Source organism: Orbilia oligospora (assembly GCF_000225545.1).
Source record: "Orbilia oligospora ATCC 24927 unplaced genomic scaffold scaffold00054, whole genome shotgun sequence".
NCBI lineage: Eukaryota > Fungi > Ascomycota > Orbiliomycetes > Orbiliales > Orbiliaceae > Orbilia > Orbilia oligospora.
The window spans coordinates 632,099-655,236 of record NW_011645611.1 but is presented as its reverse complement, the minus strand read 5'-3'; the positions used below and the strand labels follow the sequence as shown (position 1 = coordinate 655,236).

Here is a 23,138-nt window from a genome sequence, read left to right as displayed (position 1 = left end):
CTATCCTGGTTTTCTTAAACCTCGGAAATAATTGTGTTTTCCTTAGGCATGCAATTTAGATATAGGCATCCAAATACAGATAGCCTATTTTCTTGCCTAGCTGGGTATGGAATGGTCGATGGTGGCAATACTTTGTGGCACACCTCCGGTGTGAAGAGTGATAGGCAATATATACGATCCGTTTACACTCTAGCACATGATAAAAACGAAGCTATTGTAAGTTCGATCCATAAGATTGGGATTGAATAGGAATTACGTGATTGCATATAAATTCGTCTCGGGGCATGATTACGCAAAAACAATCGTGGCTGCCTTCAGAAACATACTGGGTGGCGATTTTCCTGTGGGGGCTTGTCATTTCGGCGAAGATAGAGGATTGATGGACCCATGGATGTGCAATTACCGGACATCGGGTATTTGAGTAGCTAGAGCACGAAAGCGAATAAATTTGAAATTACTCATTCTAGTCAAGAATACAACTATTGATCGTCAATTCCATGATAAAGATGCCGTCTAGACCTGCCTGTCATTTGCAATAGCTAACACTAGAACTCCACTACTGCATGCAGTGATGGGATTGAAAATCAGGCCTATAGGCCACATACCTCCGTTCTGAACAATATATCCATTCGAATTATCTCTCTACAGAAAAGAAAAGAAAATAAAATAGTAGACATCGACAATTGCAACGGTCATTCTGTAACTACAACGTTGGGTATAATCCAATATCTGTAGTTCTATTTCTGAAAAAGAGAGAGAGAAAGAAAACAGTTACGTTTGAGAATCGAAGGCATGAAACCAATCTGTGGCAGCACAGCGAAATGGTTGAGATGGCACAAACATAGTAGGACAACATTGAAGTTGTTCTAATGCAAGCCTCTCAAAAATAGAGAGGGAAATCCTTAGGATATATTTTCGGGTGTTATGGCGGTGGGCTTGGAGTTATGAATGTTGGTATGTTGGATCCATAATGGACCTGGCCTGGCCGGAAACACAGAACATCTACTCTTCTTTCGACGCAAGGACCCTCCTCTAGTGGCATGATGTTGGATATCAATCAAAAAGATGCGATATCGGTGTGGGTATACAATCGTAATTCTTAATTTTGATATCATAACTAATCTAATCCAAGTATAGTCTATTTTATGAGTGAGATAAATTATAGATTTGCGCCAGCGAATCCTCGATGCATGATATCAAGCCATAAAAGTCCAGACTAATTATAAAAGTCAAACTGCATAAGACAAAAAGAGGTAAAGAACTGTCAAACGAAGTCTTCCAATCTATGCCATTTCAGGATGCACTATAACATCTTCCTGTACAGGCTTCTCACCTGATCAAAGGTCAGTTCTTACGGGCCTAGTCCAATTTATCATCGCGGATTTTCTCAGGAATGACGACGTTGAATCAATTAAATTCATAATAGTAAGTAACATGTTTCCTTTGCACGTAACATTCCCACGAGATGACCAACAGTAAAGCAGAATTTCATTAAACCACAGTATCTCTGATATCCTCATACGCCATCATCAGAAAGACGCCTTTTCTTCAGAACCAGACCGTAATTTAAAACCCATAAAGTTGTAGAGAAATTTACTATTTTCCAACGAAAACCCTCTAACAGAAAAGACAAGAGAAAAAAGACATAAGAAGATTCAAAGGACGTCTCTGCCATGGGGGGTTTTGATCCCTTAATGTTGACAGCTAAGAAGCATCCCGTTAGAAAACAACTGTTTAAGAAACAGCCTTCTTCTTGCCAGTAGCACCAACATGTTGTCCAGTAGCGTTCTTCTGCAAAACGGCGGTGTAGAGAACGAACCCGATTGCAATAACAGATAGAACGAAGATATTTGCTAGAAGTTTTGTTAAGAATCACACATTAGCTTTCTCTTCTGTGAAGTTAATATGACGTAAATGAGGCTGTTTTTTTTATTGTACTCACACAACAGGAAGTTCAAGAAACTCTTGGCCAGGTCAAATACACCGACAACAGCGGACTGGAAGAGTGCAAGGATCGATGTGAAAACGGCAAAGATTGAGTCGATGACGTTGCGAAAGATGCCAAAGATGGCAGAGACGAAGTTTTCGACAGAGGATGTGAGAGAGGCCATGTTGACTTATTATTTTTCCCTCTCTATTTTATTTTGGGCTTTCGTAGTCGGTTCCTCTAACGTCTGAGTTATTTGGCAAATGTCGTAGTGCTAAGCTAAGCTTGCTAGTGCTATAGTGAATTGACGTTTTAATTTAGTCGGGTATCTTGAGATCTAGATTCGCGAATCGTGGATGATATTTTTGTTTTAAAAAGCGATGAGCAATGATTTAATTTCGAAAACAGATTAAATTATTTATCTTCTGAATTAACACAACAGCGATTTATAAATTCAATCAACCTGAATCAAATGAAACTCAACTGCGCTGTATTTATAATTCCGCTTCTTTAGAGTGCGACGGTTTTTTGGGCGGTGATGCACCGATGACGTCACAATTCGATAGCTGCGACGGCAAAAGGAATCTTAAAATTGATTACATCGATCCCTTTGAGCTGATAATTATAAAATCCCACGAGACCACCACGTGAAAGCGGTAAGAAAGACATCATCGCTTGATCAAGGAACCGATTAACCAGATATGGGAGAGATATATCATGGATAATAATAAGAAAGAGAAGAAGGACGAGAAGAAGAGGAAGAAGAAGAAGAAAAGGTATACTGGTACACTACAGTAAGTTCACTATCAATATCAATATCCACAGAGCATACAGACAGGAAATCATATTGAATAATACACAAAGAATCCCCAAACAGAATACCCAATAATCCAATTGCAAAAAGCTCGTACAATCCGTGATTATTCCCAGCTCCCATCCCGCCTTGATATAAAACAGTATACAATATATATGCTTTTTGAGCCCGGATAATTTTTAGTTTTTTTTTGGTTCCAATACAAAGCAGATCCCAAAGATGCAGTTGAAAAGAAAGATAAGGATGAAAGAAAGAAAGAATAATAATAACAATATCAAGAACATGCAAAGGAGATGAATGGGGAAAAGGTCCCAAGAAAAGAGGGAGGGGGGATGAAAGGAGAAGGGGGGGAGGGAGAGAGGGGGGGATACTAGAACATCATCGATCTTTCCTGGCTTCCTCTCCTACGCCGTCCAGTTCCATATCAACGTCCCACCCGACCTTACCATAGTCACCGTCCTCTGGCCGCTTCCTCCCCAGTCTTTCGCACCATTCTTCTGCTCTTTCGAGTGTCAATTGTACAATTGCCGAAACCTGGTGCAGCATTTCAAGTCCTTCCCTCGCTAGAACAAGTACTCTCTTCCCTGCTTCTTCCCTTCTGACTACCACTGCCATATTATTCCCTGAAGCATTTGCGCTAGCGTTGTCGTCTTTGGCAGCCAATGCCCATCTCCTAGGTAGATTCGTGATGCATGCTTTGACCACTACCCTTGCATTCTCGGGTAGAGCTCCACCAGCGTAGGTGCTGACGACGTCCACCACTCTCTTTAAAGTCCCAATAACATCTTTCCTCAAAGTTTCGATTTTATTTTGTAACTGTGCGCTTCGCTCATCGTCTCCTTCGTCGGTACCTCCATCTTTCCCGCTGGTACCATTTGCGCGGGATTTATCCGAATCGTACTCGCTTATTACCCCACGAAGGGCCATGATAACTTTGTCGAGATGATCATTGGCCCATCGAAGCCATGCGAGACAGTACTTTAAACTTTTGAGTGATTCTTCGCTAAGTGCGACTCCGACTCCGGCAGTCGAAAGCATTAACCTCCTCTGCCAGTTCAGCGATACAACATCGGTGGCAGGTTTATGCGTCAACTCATTGTCTCTACCGTCTCTTTCTCCCATGGAAGAACTTGTAGAATCGACTTCCATCGCTGCACCTGAACCGGTATGCCCTTCTTCGAATGCTGTTTTCCGACGCTTGGTGACGTGTGAACCTGTCAATGATGATGGTTGTGAGTGTGAAGGAGATGACTGTGATGATGTGCCAGAGGATGATAGACGACGGGCTTCGAGGTTGCGACGTAGAACTGATTCTACCCCGGTTGTTCGGGCGGCATAAGAGACGACCGAGGTCATTGGTGCGGCGGCGCGCTCAACCTGTCAATCACATGTGTTAGCGGATAGTAAATTTTGATTTTTGTCATGCATGCATGCATAAAATAATATATTGGCGAGGCATGGAAGGAATGGAAGGAATGTGATTAAACTCAATCACAAAAGAAGAATGATATATAAAGCGATGTGAAGGGAACGAAAGGGAACATACTATTTCGGCGCCGTACTTAAACCGCGGACTATATCGTTTCCCGCCTTTATAAACACTTCTTCCTGCCCTGACTGCTGTTCCTAAAAATGTATTTTGTCCCTGGATCATCTCCATCATAGTTTCCTGTCGTCTTTCTTCCCTCTTCTCATTCTTCTGCGGTGGACTGTTCGGTACACTTTTGGGACTTGATACAAAATCTGCACGTAAATCACCAAGCGCCTCTGCGGCCATACGAACATCTGGATCGTCAATATCTACACTGAGATCCCCATCAACTGAAGCCGAGTCCTCGGTGTTGCGCGTGGTGGTATGCGAAATTATAGACGACGCATCGTCGTCCGCTATAGTTGCTGAAGAATTTGTTGAAACGAGGGATTGGATGGACATGCTGCGGGCGGTTGATATAGGAATTCCAGCAGAGTTGTTAGATAGAGCGGAATGGTGAGAATAGTAGTCGACGAGAGGAAGAGGGACGGAGGAATACATCGGAACAACGGATGCGGCGACGGGTGAGGCGTGCGAGGGGTCTTGTGCTTGTGCTTGTGTCTGTTGTGTCTGTGCTTGTGCGACCTCTGGCGAAGACTCGTGAGGAAGGATGGCGGGTAAAGGGTCGCGCACTGCTGCGGGGGCAGAGGCGAACATTGTGGTATTGAAAACCACTGTAGATGAAGCCAAAGACGACGAATTCGAAGTCGGTTGAGATGTTGTACTCGAGGAGAGCGGAAGAACCTTGTCAGGGGAGGGGGGTTTGGGGGTGGTGGATTGTGAACGAAGGCGTGTCGCCATTACTCAAACAGACGACATGCAATGACAAGGCGTTAATGCTGAAATAAAAACGGGTTTAATTTTCTTTTAAATCTTTAACTCCTGAGATGATTTTAAATTGGCAGATCCAGTTTAAAATGTAGAGAATCGATCGAGTCGAGTCGAGCCGAGCTGTATAATATTAATCGAATCGAAAACGGGAAGAAAAAGGGTAGTATAACAGTAAAGAGACCAAAGTCTCGAGCGGTAGCACAGATAAGTGCGGTGGGACGGTTCTGATCAGGCGGATTGGATTAGCTTGTGACAAACGAGGCTCCCGCCCGAATCACAAGATTCAATAGCAACTAAGATATGGTTATAAGATACACAACGGACAAGGGCAAGCGAAAGAGTATAAATAAATTCGTTGGGAACGGAGAAAAACTATATAAAAAGAGGAAGCTGCTTCTCGGAGTTCGACCAAGGACTGACAAAGTTCGGATTTCTGGCTCGGGAACCCCGCTACCGACCGAACAAATCCTCTGATTTGGATCGACTCTTTGTATACGAGTACTAGTTCGAGGAATGTGAATGCCGATGTCATCTCCCTCTGCGATCGAGAAAAAATATAAAAAAAAGAATAAAAAAGAATAATGTGTGTGAGAGAAGTACGAACTGGAAACGCCCGTGCATACGCTCGTAATGCGGTTCATCTGGGGAAAGCCCGTGCGAGAAGAATCCTTTCAGATTGATTTGACATCCCCGTCCGATTATTCCCCACCAATGTAGCTAATATCCAACCTTTCTCCGCACGGTTTTTTCTTATTAAATGAAAAAATCGGTAAGAACTAATGATAATTTGGGATCTACGAGAGTAAGGACACATAACTATGAAACGTCCCCAACCGTCTACGAAAGAACACCAGATCTTTTACCTTCATTCATGGAGCTCGGTTTCTCCGCTCATCCACAGCTTCCCTATTCAAACATGCCACCGACATGTGCATACATTATCAATAGGCCCATCTCCACTATCATGCTATAATACCACTACCAGACTAAGCCTGCTAGGGTATCGTTCGCTACGGCGCTCTTCCCATGCAGCCGCCCTTCCTCACAGGAAAGACAAGGCATGGGGGGAACGAAGGGAAAATTTTGACTTTGGCATGTGATCCCTCCATGTTGACAGGCTTGTGATTGAAGAAATGTAATGCCAAGATGGAAAGTTTTCCCGGCAACGCAGAAATAGTATGTGGTATTTTGGGGATGGACGAATGCGGTAATTCAACCTGATTGTGTTAAGCGTGTATGTCCTAGACGGACGCTACTCGGCTTCCCGAGATTGTAGAAGACACTTTTGTATGGTACCCGCGGTATCAGTACCGAGACTAGTAATGGTACCAGTAGGCCGGATACACTAGTTCCCGAAAATCAAAAAAGCATATTGTCGTCAGATTTAGGCTCTTTTTTCTACAACGTACTGCCTAAATACAACATTATCGACGGCACATGTCTATGAGCATTATATGCGTGACATGATAATCTTAAGACGCGACGACTACGTGACAGAACGACTTCACTAGGTATACATGTATGATAAAATTTGAGAGCTCGAGCACATTCTTCCGCTCAAATAAGCCTAATATAAACCTCGAGTTCAACGTCGCCACGTGCTCACCCCGCATATACTTTCCCTTTATCTGTATCCTTGTCCCTTCCTCGAGCCCTCGCAACCGTGACGCCGGTTCTACCGTCTTTATACCCAGTCACAAATCCCAATGCGACCTATAAACGTCGATCCGTGCGTATGGCGGCATATCGCTAACCACCCAGCTTACGGGGTTTCTATCAGAAGCTTAAGCTTTGGCCATCGAATGTTCTCGATTGAGATTGATGCACGGCGTATTTCTTAGGATTACTTCTTTTGTCAGCTTCATTGATTGATTTCCGTTCTTATCTTGCGGGATCTACTTTAATTCAGCCGCAGTGTATCGTGATATCACGGACTTCGATTGATTGCTAGCGTAAATACAAGTTGTCATTGCATAGCTAGCTGCCCCAACATTTTATACGTAATTAGAGTCATATCATATGAACCAATTGAGATAACATGTGTGTTCTAGGACAATTACTCAAGCTTGGTTGATGATATCGTAGCTTGATGGTTATCCTAGATCTATATGATAGCCAACTACCCTTCGCTGGCCGCTGTTCAAGGAATGGGATCAATATCCGATAATATCCCATCATAAATAGTTTGCAGGTCCCACATATATCGTCCAACTTAGCTTCACCACAAAAGTTATTATCAGCCACAGGGCAGGCAATGGTTCAAAAAGAGGGGTTCCCAGAACGGCCGGCTGAACCCGGGGCATACGTGGACCCCGGTATCGCCGAAGTCACATGCAAGATAACCGATCACTATACGCAATAATAGCTTCACGAGATCAATTGACATCAAGGATTACTAAAGAAAAATTGACTCCGCAATTATGCAGCCTGCTTATCACTCCCTTCGATTCGACAATTTACCACTGCCATGGTAATTGAGCTCGCTAAGTTAACTTAATCCAGCCCGCCGACCCGCAATTGATTGTTTCACCCGCTAGCTATACCTTGTCTCAGACCCTCATTTTCGAATGACGGCTCAAAATTCAATGGGGGGGAGTACTTGTGAATAGGTTGATTGATAGATTTCAGCCGTCCCGCACATACGCATTAAACGTTAAACATTATATTACCTTACATAAACAAGTATTTCCAAAGTACGAGACACCTTTTTACATACTAATTACGTACCCAGCTAGGTAGCAGACCCAAACGGTTGAACCCAAAAGCCATGCAACTAAAACCCATACGGCCTCAACTTATGCCCAGCCCGTACCAATCCGTCTTCAACTTCGTGAGCCTAAGTGCAAGTCCAGTCAGTAAAACACCAATAACCTTAATCCTAAATATTCTAACAAAACCTACCTGACCATTGATATCCATGATCAATCTATTCTGTTCATCGACCTTTTGGTTAATATCACCAGCAAGACCCCTCAACCTCTTCGACGCTCCAGCCAACAAGTCCAAGTTTGTATCAATATCCCTTTCCAGCTGTTCATCTTCTTCATCCGCTTCGAATTGATACATCGACTTCTGTCTATCCCTCGCAGCTCTCTCCTCTTTCGATATAGGCTTCGGAGCCCCCACCGGTGCCAACCCCATCTTCCTCATTTTTTCCTCATGCGTGAGCTTCGCGCCACCTTGCTCGGTACGTCGCCTTCTCTCTCTCTCGAGCGAAACCTGTTCATCAATAACTTTCTCTTGGCCCGATGAAAATGGATTTTTAACATGCGGCATGAATAACGGTCTATTCGCCACTTTCAAATCCTTTGCCTGGTGTGCTGCGATATCGCCGTGGGTTTTTGCGATTTTAAGGTTTAACTGGGTATTATAAAGCGATTCACCCTGTTGTTCCAAACTCAACAGGGTGGATTGTCCGGCTTGTTCGGCGCGAGCGGCAGCGTGTAAGGCGTTTACAGTGGAGGAATTAGAAGCGTATTTGGTGTATTTTATTTCTTGTTTGATGAGTTCTGGATCTTGCTCGTCTTCCGCGAGAGCAGTGGTTTGGTAGGAATATGAATCTTGATAACTGTTACTGCCGTAGTGGTAGTCTCCTCGACCGGCTGCGGCTGAGGAGTAGTTATAGTTGTTGTCCGGAACAGGGTTATTACTTGACTGAGGCTTTTGATTGCCATACTGATTCTGCGCTGGTGCACTGCCGTATGGATTACCGGAAGCTACGTTACTCGATCGGTTGTTATTACCGTAAGTTGAGGTACCATACGGATTACTGGAGTTTAGATTACTCGGATAGTTGTTATTGGCATAGACTGAGGCTCCGTATGGTGCTGGCTCTGGTGTCTTACTACCGCCATATCCTGACCCGGATCCGCCGTAGTTAGCTACACTAGTCTGCTCGCCGGTAGACCTTTGGCTATAGATGGATCCACCGTATGTCGTAGGTTCGTTGTTTTGACGACCGTATGAAATCGGCTCCTTGTATGCCGGCTGAGATACGTAACTCGGAGGGGGGGGTGAGTAAGCGTATGGATTCTGCGTGGACTGTGTATGAGTAACTGTTGTATTTGGTGCTCCCGACGCTGTGCTTGTGCGGGCCGTCTTGTCCTTCTTCTTGAATAAGCCCATAGTGAACGGACACAGGTTAGTTAAGATGTGATACAGTCTAGAAACCGTGAATATATATTGACTAATTCCAGCGGGAACGGTGTTTAATTGTAAATTAGAGCAAAGGCAAGTTGACGAGACTAGTCAGTGTGACTCGACTCAAACAAAGGGGATGATGCATCTTATATACTTAGTATGTATAAAGTATTATCTACGGCTGACAAGTGCAACAAAAATCCCGTAATATCGTGCCATACCATACAATACCATACTAATGCACAGGATGTCAAATCAACGTTACGACGGCTTAAGGGCGGTGCCCAGCCCGCACGAGGATCCAGGATTTCGTTACCAAAAATGGCAGCCGAAACTCTTATTTTCTGCCGCACCCGCGCCACCATGCACCATAAGGTGCCATGACCACAATATATAGTCTACAGCTCGCCGCCTTGCAAGCCGCAAAATGAGTAATTAGAGCAAGCAAGTAAGAACTTACCTAAGTATCCAACAAGTCGATTGTCGAGCTCGTCAAGGCTGAAATATAAATTATAATACCATAACTTATAAACTCTCCGCCGTTCAACGGAGGGAACCAAAAGTGTGTTGTGTCATGTCGCACAGGATCCTTGTTCTGGAAGTGGATTGCCGTCTAATTCGGGCATCGATGTTTCCATGACCTTCGAATTCGCAGTCACGTCGTCCCTCTTTAACTTGGTCATCTCGACGTCCTACATATATCGCCTACTATCCACCACCATACCACCACCATCATCACATCCACCTCCAGCTTCAGCATTCCAGGGTAGCTTGAATACAACTACATATCTAGATACATAAAAGATAGGAAAGAGAGAAAAATGTCCGCCGACCCTGCAAATCTAGCAGCCAAGGGTGCCGCCGCCCTCTCCTCACAAGACTACCCCGCCGCCATCTCCTACTACTCCCAAGCAATCGAACGCATCCCCACCTCCGTAGACTACTACATCAAACGATCCACGGCCTACCAACGTGCTTCATCCTACTCAGATGCTCTCTCAGACGCCGAAATAGCTGTAGTCCTAGCTCAACGTAAGGGTAACCGGGATCAGCTGTCTACATCCCAGCTGCGAAGGGGTATTGCCTTACTTTTAATGCAGCAGTATGGTGATGCTGGTGCATGTTTCGCATGGGCTGAGAAGTATAATGAGAAGGATAAGAGTATTCCGTTTTGGCAGAAGAAGTTGGAAGTAGACCTTTCCAAGCTTTTGGATGATGATGATAGGAGGGAGGTTACGGTCACGGAAATCCCAAATAGGGAAATCCCTAAACCTTCAAAACCTACTTCTTCGACTTCCGCGTCTAAATCAGCAGGAGACAGCGGTAGAGTCGAAGAACTTCCCGATGACTACGAAGAATCAAAGAAGACCCAGAAAGTCGAATCAACTCCCGCTGCCGTCGAACCACCAAAACCTACCGTCCCAGCCGGTGTCAGCACTCCAGCAGACAAAATCCGCCACGAATGGTACCAAACAGCAAACTCCGTCACCATCTCCCTTTTCGTCAAGGGTGTCCCCAAGGAATCCACAACCGTCGAGCTTGAGAGTAACTCTTTATCGATAACCTTCCCACTACCTTCCGGCGCCGATTTTAGTTTCACCCTAGACCCTCTATTCGCTACAATCAATCCTTCAACATCATACTACAAAATCCTCGGTACAAAAGTAGAATTCACCCTTCAAAAGGTCGAAACGAATAAAAAATGGGCTAGTCTAGAATCAACCACAGAACCGGCCTCGGGAACCTCCACATCGACCTCTACTGCAAAGAAAGAGGATAAACCGCCAGTTTATCCAACTTCTTCTAAAACGGGTCCCAAGAATTGGGATAAAGTCGTCGATGACCTTGCTCAATCTTCGAAAAAGTCAAAGACGGCCAGCGGAGAGAAGGAAAATCAGGATGACGATAATATCGACTACGCAGATCTTAACGAAGATGAATTCTCAGCTGACCCCGTTAACGGTTTCTTCAAGAAGCTTTACAAAGACGCCGATCCAGATACTCGCCGTGCAATGATGAAGAGCTATGTGGAAAGTAACGGAACGGCATTGAGCACTAACTGGGGAGAAGTTGGGCGTGGAAAAGTAGAGACGAGTCCTCCAGATGGAATGGAGGCGAAGAAATGGTAACCTGCGGGTAAACAAAGAAGAAAACCTATCAACCTCTATATTTAGAGAAAATGAATGAAGAAGGAAACGAAGGAGCATTGATCTCTTGTCAATAGGGCGGCGTTTTTATTTTAGTTTTTATATTTTACGTACCTAGCCATGGCGCTACGGCTCATATCTTGTTTATACCTCCTCCTCCCGCTTCCAGCTTCCCGTCATAATAAACAATCCTCCACCAATAAACCCCCTATCAGCACCGTTGCATTGACCAAGGCGTCTTACAGTGAATATAGATCGCCTTGCCCTTCCCCTCAAACAAAACAGTCCTTAAGTCCCGTGAGTGGTTACCATAGATATCTACCACTACTTCTTTACGACCTTTTGATCTCACATCAAGTACCGAGCACTGAAGTTCATCAAGCATATATTATATATCAAAAAAATCAAAACCAAATTTGAAATTGTTTTTTTCTCTTCCCTCAAAAGGGAGAAGATAACGCCATATTAATTCTCCATATGAAAAAAATACCCACAAGTATTCCACTGAAAAATATTTTTGAAAAAAGGCGAGGGTAGTGAACAAAAAAAAAACTTATTGTGGTATATACGCCATTAGATCGGAATAGAATAAAAGAAAATAAAAGAAAAGCGAATGTCATCAAATGAAAATCCAAAATCCCCCCAAGAAAGCAAGAATAGAAAAGAGACACCTTTTGTGTGGTATAAAGAAGGCTAAATTTGGAAGAGGGAATAAAAAGAGAACGATGGTATACGAGTGTTTTGTATTTGTACAGGGTAAAAAAAAGGAAAAAGGAAAAAAGATGAAAGAGATATCAACAGAGAGGCTAGTAGAATTATATATAAAACGAAAGGAAGAAAACCAAAATGACTCTCGGGTATTAAAAAGCAGTTTCTTGCTGCTGTCGCTGCCAATGCTGTTGATCGCAATGGGAAAAAAAAGAGAAAGAAAGAGAAGAAAGAGAAGAAAGAGAAGAAAAGAAAGAGATCGTGAGGGTCCTTGAAAAAAAATTGCCCTTTCGAATGTGACGTCGTAGCCACTGTTGTTCCTGTCCCGCTAGGTTGAAGAAGAATGAAAGAGAGAAAAGAAGACTATATACAATGGATTCCATGCTGGCGATGGAGGCAATGATGGTCGTGGTCGGTGAAACGATAATTTTGTAATTGGTATGAAGAACGATCGTGTCATAGTACTCGTAGGTGATGCTGCTCGGGAAGAAGAGCAGACGTAAAACTCGTGTGAAAACATAGAATCGAGGAACAGGGGAAAGCGAAGGCCGCATGAATTGCGTATTTAGGACGGTAGTTTCAGATGTCGAAAAATGAGAGATTTGGAATGTCGCTGTCAACGGAATTACGCGAGGAATGCGGTCAGGTTCTGGAGAATGGGAAGGAACCCCTCCGACGCTCGTTTCTTCGTAAACAAAAAGAAAGGGAAATTATGAGTCGATTAGGGAAAGAAGAATCACAGATTCTAGCTGGCCCTCTGTTCGGTAATATCGTAAAGCCCCACAGTTTACTGATCCGGATTCGCAACGAACAAGCGGACACGCCCCATAGTGGTCGTCCTGCTATCGTCGATACTACCTTTCCGTCTCAGATCCGCAGGTTCTCTTGAACTGATTGCCCTCGTAACGGCAGCTGGTCGCGGACGAGCGGCCCCCTCCGAAAATCCAAGCGGGTATCCCTCGCTCGAATAACCCTGTTGATGTGATTGGAGCATAGCATCAGATTGATTTGGGCTCGGGTGTTGCCTGTTAACGCTACTAGATTTCCTATGCGCGGGAAGGTATTCGTGTCGGAGGCCACCACTGTTCCCACTATTGTTTCTCCTGATGTCTGTCATAGCACTGGAGTTCTCTACCGGCTCTGGCACCTCAGGGAGTGCTGTATCTATGATGCTCGACGTCCGAGAGTATGTCGATGGGCTTGAAGAGTGGGTTGCGTTATAGCTAGGGTAGCTTTGTAAATCGTGAACCCTAAGTTGTAGCTGTGGCGTTCCCGGCCCGCTGGTTCTATCACCACCTGACGACGTAGTCGTAGTTGTGAACCGTCTCTGGCCTGTGGAGTTTATCGAGCTCCGCCCAGAGTTTGTTCGTCGTGCGGCACCGCCATATACGCTGCCGTTACCGCTACCGGGCTGTTCATCACCTGAGGTATCGTCGTCAATGTCGAGCCTAGCAGGTACGCCGGCAACCAAACTTCTGTTCGTGCTGAACTCGTGATCTACGCTGCTGCTCTTCCGGCCACCACGGTGGTGACTTATCTTCCCACGGTGCATGGAGCTGCCGCTCTCACTCGTTCTATGATGGCTTTGTTGGGCTGCTGCACGAGCAACTTCGAGAGCTGCCTTTGCCTTCGCAGCCTTCTGAGCGGCGAGGAAACGGGAATCTTCTCGCTGAGCACGGTCACACCATACAGTTGCCTTTTGTTTGCGTAAAGTGGTAACGTAGGCATTTGAGCTGCCGGAGGAACCATTAGATGTAGAGCGATGTAGGGAAGAAGAGCCGGTGGAGTTTGTTCGGCGGTTTGACGGAGTGTACCCTGTCGATGCAGATCTTGATTGTGCCGACGGCGAAGGAATTGGTGGAGGGAGGTAAGGTGTTGGAAGTCCGCGAGGTATAGCACTGCTCAGGTTTAGAGGCTGAGGATGGTGCTTTATCATGGCGTGAGGATGATGGTGATGTGGATGTCGAGCGGGGAAGTCGTAGGCCGAAGGGGCAGTATAATGATAATCGACGACTGTCGTCATCTCATCGAATTGAGCAAAAGATGATTGATGGTAGTGCTCTTTGACTGAAGCGGTCGGAGAAATCTAAACGGTCGGGAATGAAGATGGGAGACTAGGCAAATGGTCGTTGGTAGATGAAGCAATTCGCACTCCGAAATTAGTCGGTCGGATACGTAGATTGACCAGCGGGATCAGAAGAAGGATGTCGAAGAGGGCGAAGATGTTTATTTAGAGGATCTCTGCCTCTGTTTATTTATTTTTTTTTGTATATTTTCTTTGCGGGGTGGGTGTCGAAGAAGTCGGAGAAAGCGAAGAAATCGAAGAAATGAGACTTCGAACGGCCGCACGGCGTGATAAGGTACTTAAAGGCACAACAGACCACGGGCTGGACTTTTAGTGGCAGTAGTAGTGGTACTTGTACTCAGGCAGGAGTACTTAGTTCCGCCAGCTCGGATCGATGACGAAAAGTGCCCTTCTAGCCCAGTGTTTTTGTACCAGGAAGCGGTGGTCAGAGAAGAGAACGGTGGTATCCAACCTCCTTCTTCTAAGTTCGCTTGGAGCAGTAAGTATCAGATCATATCAGGTCATATCATGCCCGGACAGGCATAGTGGGAGCACCCCGGCCACTTACCAATCACAGCTCGAATGCAAGTCCGGCCCAGGAAGGCGATCGAAGATCGAAGTTGAGTTACAAGCAACAGCAGCAGGAGCCACGCCTGGCGGAGCTAGCTAGCCAGCTAGGGAATATCTGAGCTGTCCTGGTAAAATAAAATATCTCTCTCGAACTACTCCGAATGTAGGTGATTCTGAGAGCTGTCAGGGACGAGCTGCGCTTAGATGATGCTGACACCGACACTGACACCTATCCTTTCTATGGAAGCGAAGGTCAGGGAGATATCAGGAGATATCCAGAAGGCTCGAGGAAGTTCGTATTTGGTCGGACAATTGTGCATGCAGGCAGTAGTCGATTAACGGAGTCAGTCAGTCAGTCAATCAACCAGTGTCTACCAAAGCACGTATGTAATCAGCCAGCCGGCACAATGCTGCAGTATATACTACAGTAAGGAATGCAAATGGTGGGAGGACCAGTCATGCAAGGCTTTCGTAGACGGGGTGTTCGACGTCCAGCTTTCGCTTTCGCTTTCGAGGACGTTATGGTATTTGTATTTCAAGAGGACTAGCCGAAAGGGCTGAGAAGGCTGAGCTTCCTGATCCCGGTATCTTCTGCAGATGTACTACGTGTGTACTCTCTGGCCTGTCCTGTAAGTATGCGTGTATGGATTGTATGCCTGGTATACGGTAGCCGTAGCCGTAGCTACTTCTTGACTAGGTGTGCGTACGTCCGTGTATGTAAGTACCATGTACTGTACTCCAGCGGGAGCTCGAGATGGCAGACGGAGACGTCGACGATGCTGCCAATATTGCAATGCCAATGCCGGTGCCAATGCAGCACAGCATGTAAAACCCGCAGCGTGCACTGATCGTTAGTCTCTTGGACCGGATCTCAATTGATTCAAATCAATTCGATCCAATTGATGACAATTTCACTGAGGGAAAATTATATCAATCGCCAGGAAGATTCCGGGTAGATTGAACGAAGTTACTGATCCAAAAGCAATGGACTAGATGCAAGCGAGACCAGGTCGGGGGCCGGCGTGGGAGGAGCCCTTTGAGTCCTCTCTCTCTCTTTCTTTTTTTTTCTCCGTTTAATGTCTTAGCGAGACAGATAGACAGATGTCGATAAGGAAGAGAAGAAGAGAGAGGCTGAATTAACAGAATTGACAAAGCTTCAAAGCTAGCTAGGCTAGAAGTATAGTAGGTAGATGGTTCGTGGAATGGTTGAAAGTTAACCTTCTTACGATCATGCGAAAGTTAAGTGCGGTTCCGTTGGATACTTCTGCTGTCTACGGCGTAGTCTCGAGGGATACTTATTATCCTCTTCTCTTCTCTTCTCTCTTCTGTCTTCTCTACATACTTCCTTACTTACATTACTCTACACATGTCAAGTGTCTACTATTTACCTACTTACTGACTTACTGACGTTGGAATTCTGTAATCCCCATTGAAGACCACCACCCATGGAGATAGAAATTACAACAAACCAAGGCCGAAACGACCAGAAGCGCCCAACGAGGGATATGCCTGCTCGACAATCTTTATGTAAGAACGTTCGAGCTGATGGGGGTGGTGGTGGTAATTATCCACTTTTCGCCTCAGAACCTGACATCTCCAGCTTCCTTTTCCATGGCCAAACTCGCCAGGCTATTCTTCCTGTCTTCGGCAAGAACCCACGGCTCAAGCTTTACAAGACCTGACCCATGATGATAACGATGATGAATGATGGGATGAAAGCGGGGGGGCAAAAATTAAAACCAACTGGGTCCTGTCATCCATCCACCGACTGCCGTTGCTTCCCCAATCAAATCCACCTATTCTCTACCGTGTCAACCGGCTGGGTAAGTGCTTCACCTACCTTTGCACCAAGAAGATTACGTTCTGAACATTTGGGAGCCTAAAAGGCCTAAATTCGAGCAAGTTTGCAAATTTAATATATCCATTAACTAGCGAGGGTCAGTCAATCGGAGCTATCGAATGCAAGCAAAAACCTATGTGAAAATGTGCCACTGCATTTGCATGAAAAAGTATAGCATAGGTCGAAATTCTAGCCTTTTCGTGCTTCTGCAGGAGAGCCCATCTGTTTTTGATTTCTTGAAAGCTTCTAATGTCCGCGGAAGATTCTCTCGTTATTTTGCACACGTGGAAAGCGCCAATTAATCTTTCCACCTCGTCGAACTGCCAAATGCAGCTCTCCCTCTTGCAGCTAAGCTAGCTAGACCAGATCCCATCCCGGTGCCTTTTCATTGGAATACCTGAGTACTTATTGCATTGTTCTACAACAGAATCACATCGATATGTACTGGGATATCAACGCCATGTTATACGGCAGAGCATCGATGGATTGCATATTCGACTATCTCCACCAACCTCAGGGCCAGAATCTATTCCGTTGACAGCTGGCACAACAGAGCTTGGTCAAGAAGGAAAAAAATGTACCGTGTATTAAGCACGCAAAGCGCCACCTTGTGCGATCGTGCACAATAACTCTACTAGATTAGGCAATCGCATTCGCAAGGACCGCATGAAACGAAATGTCGGTTGTGTGGGGAGGAGCGACAGATATATTATCTGTGCTCTTAATTTAATTTCTGTGAAAAGAAACAGGAAAAAAGAGAGGCCGGCCTGCCTTTCGATCCACAAATTGATAAGGTACCCCGTGTTCGTTATGATAAGCTTAACGCTGACCAAGCCCGCTCGTGAGTAAACTTTTGGAAGTACGCACGTATCTTATCTTGTTTCGTATAGATCATATGGGGAGGTCGGCGTTATCCTAAACGAGGACCTTTCACGATTTGGGGTTTATGTAAACATCCCATTCCGTCGAAGACCTGCATGAACCGTCGAAGCCCGAAGCTAATGTCCCAAGCTACTGCTAGCCGTTCAAAAGTCCGGCCGTCATCAACCACCTGCAAGTCTGCCGGAAAGAAAGGTGAAAAAAAAAGCTGGATCACGATTTTCTGTCCTATTCAAATTTACACCTTATCCAACCAGAGGCTTGCGGTTTTATTCTCATTGAGTAATCGTAAATTCCAAGCACAAAAGCTTGGGAGACCGGGAGAGAATGAAAAGTTTTCCCAGGGATCGCAATTGCAGATACGAATATTGACCAAGAGCTCTCGCGCACTGCAAAGAGAACTAATTAACTGCAGCAACCGCACATTCGTCTACAACACATCCAATTCGTGTTCCCAAAATATGCACCTTCGACAGCAACTGCTTCCCATTCGGCGAACCGGAAAGATTGGAAGTCTGCCCCCCATGCAAGTCGACCAGGCTCCCCTTGCTTCTTTCCCACGGACCCAACAGAACCTTTTTTTTCCCCTTCCATGACTTGTCCAGGTCTACTTTGGACAAAAGGCCAAAAACCTTCTCGAGCAAAATGCAAATGCATGAGGCAGGTCAACCACAATCGCTTCTCATATTTCTGCACGGGAAAAAGAGAAGGGGAAAAAAGTTTCTCACCCCTCGCTTCAGAGGAGTGAACTAGCAATCGAGATAGTTTAGCACAAAAAGTCATGATGTCATCACTTTACATGATTCTAGACTTTTGGAAGCTGTTCCTCGTATGATCTTTTTTCCCCTTCCCGATGAAATCGAGCGAATGAATTCTCTTTCCCCAACGTGATTCTAGGTCGGTGTAACTCTGGGGGAAAAAGGATTTGGGCGGTAACCGCTCATACGGAATTCCTTGACATGCATGGGCGGCAACATCTGCATCCTCTTCCTCTTCAGCCCCAATTGACTCTTCGGATGAATTTTTTTTTTTGTTTTAAGAACAAGAGAAAAAACAAATTTATGTTTTGACTATGTTGCCACTATCAGTTAGAAACAAAGCTACAGCATATTTTTTTATTTTTATTTTTATTTTTATTTTTTTAAAGCTAAGCCGGCAATTTTCAGGCCGAGGGTTTTCTTACTCAAACAAGTAAACAGAATTCATATGCAGAAAGAATAAAAACTAGCAGAAGAAACCCGGACGGCAAGAAAATCCACCTAAGCTATCCCATCCGGGTCTCCGTTTCCGGTTATCATCGTAATTCAGTTTTAGGCAATCAGAAAGAACAAGAACAGGGCCTCGGCAAACGGATTTGTATCCGAAGCAGCGAGGGCCAAGTTTTGATATTCACAAGTTCAATTAAAGGTCAAGTGAACGAGTTGTGTAAGGTACCCACTTTTTGTTCCTTCCCGGCTCTTAACGTTGGTGATCTTCAAAGGCGGGTGCCTTCTCACAGAAGAAGGAGTACCCTTCGTCAGTGACAGCAGCGAAGATGGTACTTGAGGATCTGACGCTTTCGCGGTTATCGAACAAAAAGGGACTTACATATTAAAATACAAACTCGGGTGATCCATGCATAAGAGGGTATCAACAGGGTAGATACTTTTTTATGACCATGCTCCAAAGCGGTTGATCAGCTCAAGCTTCGGAACTCGGAACCCATAGCTATAGTGTTTCTTTTTCTTTCTTCTTTTTCGTCGTTTCGGAACTTTTTAGGGAAATGAGGGACAATGTAAGGTGATGTACTCATGACGAAATTATCTTTCAATGGAGGGGTAAGCATTTTACATTTTCTATCACGAGAGAATTGGAATGGAGAAAGGAGGTGGGTGCTTAATTATAATGAGTTCGTGATATTGGTCTCAATATCTTGCAAGATATGCAAATCAGTATGTTCCAGAAGAGAGAAGGAAAAGGTTGAAGCTGCAACTGGCATGCATATGACAGCGGAAAACTTGAAATCGTTTCAGAGGCGTTATAAGAATAATATTAGTGGCAGTGATAACTTATCCTCGCCGAAAGCCATGACCTCTTAACGCGCGTCGACGTCTTTTTGAGCGAGAATTTTGAAATCTAAGTATCAATCCCTGACGTCATCTCGAATATGACATAATGCTCCCCATTGAACTTTAGAAACAACAAACTCCTCCCTCGAAGCCTCAAATGAAGAGTGTCATAATCCAGAAAAATAATATATCATTGCTGAGGGGGGGTTCATCATCATCAGAAGCCTTAGTATAAAATAACAAAATTTTAATAAGAACCGCACATATTACCAAAAAAAATCCCCTCCACGATAGCCGCCCTGCTTGATATCTGCCGCACCCCGCGCATTTCCCAGTTCCTTGGATTAAATATTACAGGTGGGTATTCTTCATGCGGGTCTCCGTCATGACAATCCGATGGGCCCCATGGAGCCATGCGTCGCTTAAGCTAAAGTGGCACGTTGTAACGTTGCCGCACATAAGCTAGGGTACCATCGATTTTCGCAGCGATTTTTTTTTTCTTTCTTTCTTTCTTTCTTTCTTTCTTTTTTTTCCGTTCTGGCTCGTGACGGTAACGTTAGTTGGTGTCAGCTAATTGATTAGCTTGTCGATTCTTATGGTTTCATTGGCTGCGCTGCTACTAAGAACGTGACATGCATGAAATTCTGGTTTGGGGTAGACATGTAGATGTCAGTAGATACTTAGTTATAATAGCTGTGTCGAAAATGTCATATGAAGATTCTTTGGCTATCAAAAATCTACTAGTATTTATCAAATTAAAATCTCAGACTTGTATCTTAAAATTTGATTTAACAGTGGTTCCAATGATCTACGTGAATATAAAACTTGAATACGATGTATCATTCGCTCTATTGAATTAATTGGTTTAATTAACTGCTCGGAATATATAAGAACTAGGAGCATATTTAATTGCAGCACTTTCAGTTGAGTAGGATGCGATGCGATCGAAGTTGTCGGATCAATATAAGCTTAAAAGATACAACGTAGTTCAACGCAATAGATTTATGGAGAACTATGCATATTTTCAGTGCAGTCTTGTATTAAAACGCTTCGGCAAGCTGAGTTTTCAGTGTATATGTTAGCATGTTGCCTAGCTAAACTTATGAAACCGCTCGCATACAAATATATTCTACAGGGTGGCAGGATCCTGATCCGACAGGACTGATATCAATACGAACCTAAAAAGGGATCAACTGCTCACCAGAGACCCGGTAGTCTCGAGCCCAGTGGGTTTATATAAAAACAATCGACATAATATATAACTCACTCCAGCTACGTAACATCCCATATATATTGATTGCCCCTGGATCTCATAGTATCCCAACTATACATTAACGTTATAACGTAAGCTTACTCAAATGCTATTCGCTTTCGTATTCTTTAAACCCGGATGCTACATATAAATCCCCCCTTGGATAGCCACGCGCGCGTCTTCACGAATACCGACTGTATTACATTTTCTTTGCAAAAAGAATTTAGCTAAGCTGAAAAAATATTATTATAGGTATTTTATACAATATTAATATGTAATGGATCAGATATATCAGCTATTAACACATGATACTGATATGAATCAAGGTGGTAGTTGACAGCTGATACCAAGAGAATGTCCTATCAAAAATTAATAAACAGGTGAGTGGTAAACCAGAGGTGCAGTGGGGGGGTTGACCGATACAGCGTATCTAATTTGCATAGAATATCTAAAATACGGGCACCAGGGTGTTGTATATACAAATGATAAATGGATATAAACATAAATTTTCGTTTGATTATGTTAACGGATAGGGAACACACTGCTGAGTCTTACGGGGAACCCGGCTCGTTGGAACGTTAAGTATTTTATCGATATCATAATGGGCGGTAAGTCTTTGAGACAAACTTGTGATTGCGCACTAGCTCTAGTGTGAGGATATGTTGCAATACTACAACCATAGGAAGTTAATGTCCTGCCGTCAACTGTTTTCGATCTTTTGAAGGCCTATCAAACATACATCCGTCCCGCTCCCCATGCTAAGAGTTATTGAACGATTTTCTGGTAAAAAATGCACTAAATGGCTTAGTTCATCGTTGAGAAACCTTTAAAACAGTAGGAACCGACAATGTCTCGAAGAATGAGTGTCGAGACGATAACTATGAGGAATGTACCTATACTTTTTCACTTAGACCAGGTACAGTAACTTCATATCTAGTACTTAAGGCTCTTACAAATATCTAAATGTCTCTGCGAGATATATCCCATCAAAAATGCCCAAAGTTTGTATTATAAAATACTTCCATTCAGCCCTAAAGCCCCGCACTTAGGCTGATTTAGGCTTGGGAGCCTCGCTCAGTAAGACATCACCGCTACATGGTATATAAGTTTTGCGCCTCGGACATAATGAGCAAACCGTTTCGTCAGCTCAGCCGCACGAACTCTAGACTGCATGCGGTCTTATCGAGAAAAAAAAAAAAAAGACCTGCAAAACCCGTCTCGAGGCTACAAAGCCCCTTGACACTTCCAAATGGTAATATGCCATAATACACAGCCACATCATTAGTTTGATATGTACTTGCTAGGTTCCTGTTGTGGCTGCTAAGTTGTGGCTGCCAAACTGCATTCCTCATCCTTTTTATCACCAAATCATTTTCTTGTCGCCTTTTCTACGCGTATGTCGCCATTCCCTAATAAATTGATCCCTGCGGCGGTATTGTAATCGGTTAATCGTTTTCTTTTCACCAATAGCACCAAGTCCAATGAGCCCTAGTGCTTCCTGAATACCCACAGGGCGATATGAAAGAATGAGCCACATGTTTTCTAATGCGCATATGCGGGGCGTGGCTTCTAAGGGTCTGAACACATGCCGCATCGCCAATGCTCAAATACCACAATTTCAACGCTGAAATATCGGTATTAGGAATAGATTCCATCCCTTCGAGCCGAGCATTTTAAATCCTGGTAAAATATAACCAGCAATGAAACACCATTGATCTTCGCATACCGTTATATATTTTCATTGTGTTATTTGAAACGTAGCCGACATGTTTTTTCCTTCTCGAAATGCAGCGTAAACACGTTGCCTAGATGAAGAGGCCATATGCTCGCATGTGCCCGCACTGTGCCTTCATAATATGTTGTTACCACACACCGGCACGATGGAATATTCCAATCTAAAATACCGATACATTCTAATAGTCCCTAGAATTTATTCACCATGGCAAATAATATTATATTTTGTATACTTGGCTGTTGGTCCCGCAATATAGTCTTCAATGTGCCCGATAGTTCTAACCTGTTTACTATCAGTTATTTTCCTATTTCTCTTTCATGACATGAATAACATCGTCCTCTCATTAATGCAACATTGTGATCTTGTTCCTCCTTTTTCTGTCTTTTCGATTCAGTTTCTGTATTAAAAATCTTCGATATCGCCAGCTTGAATAGTTTATGGTATTCCGGCAGCGCTGTTCACGGTAAACCCAGTGACAATTCTACTGTCGACTTTACAGCCGATATTGTCAATTTTCTCGGGGTCAGTCTGCGAACGGTTTACTCCAAGATCGATTCGACTCTAATTGGTCCATGGGTCCCAGTCTCTGATTCTCTTGTCCTATATCCGACTTTACGGCTTTACGGCTTATAATAGTCACTCGATTATTCA

The 23,138-nt window shown here is 44.2% G+C and overlaps 5 protein-coding genes across 5 annotated transcripts; 1 reads left to right on the top strand and 4 right to left on the bottom strand.

Moving 5' to 3' along the window:
* Positions 1-1,734: 1,734 nt before the first annotated feature.
* AOL_s00054g217 (uncharacterized protein) lies at positions 1,735-2,111 on the bottom strand (the record flags this gene model as incomplete). Its single annotated transcript, XM_011121533.1, has 2 exons — positions 1,735-1,853; positions 1,943-2,111. The coding sequence occupies 2 exons, from the start codon at positions 2,109-2,111 to the stop codon at positions 1,735-1,737; spliced, it is 288 nt and encodes a 95-aa protein (XP_011119835.1).
* Positions 2,112-3,119: 1,008 nt separating this feature from the next.
* Positions 3,120-5,073, bottom strand: AOL_s00054g216 (uncharacterized protein; the record flags this gene model as incomplete). Its single annotated transcript, XM_011121532.1, has 2 exons — positions 3,120-4,118; positions 4,288-5,073. The coding sequence occupies 2 exons, from the start codon at positions 5,071-5,073 to the stop codon at positions 3,120-3,122; spliced, it is 1,785 nt and encodes a 594-aa protein (XP_011119834.1).
* A 2,803-nt stretch (positions 5,074-7,876) lies between these two features.
* Positions 7,877-9,228, bottom strand: AOL_s00054g215 (uncharacterized protein; the record flags this gene model as incomplete). Its single annotated transcript, XM_011121531.1, has 2 exons — positions 7,877-7,939; positions 8,005-9,228. 2 exons carry the CDS (start codon positions 9,226-9,228, stop codon positions 7,877-7,879), a joined length of 1,287 nt encoding a protein of 428 aa, XP_011119833.1.
* Positions 9,229-10,064: 836 nt separating this feature from the next.
* On the top strand, positions 10,065-11,372 carry AOL_s00054g214 (uncharacterized protein; the record flags this gene model as incomplete). Its single annotated transcript, XM_011121530.1, has 1 exon — positions 10,065-11,372. One exon carries the CDS (start codon positions 10,065-10,067, stop codon positions 11,370-11,372), a length of 1,308 nt encoding a protein of 435 aa, XP_011119832.1.
* Positions 11,373-12,885: 1,513 nt separating this feature from the next.
* AOL_s00054g213 (uncharacterized protein) lies at positions 12,886-14,121 on the bottom strand (the record flags this gene model as incomplete). Its single annotated transcript, XM_011121529.1, has 1 exon — positions 12,886-14,121. One exon carries the CDS (start codon positions 14,119-14,121, stop codon positions 12,886-12,888), a length of 1,236 nt encoding a protein of 411 aa, XP_011119831.1.
* Positions 14,122-23,138: the final 9,017 nt, after the last annotated feature.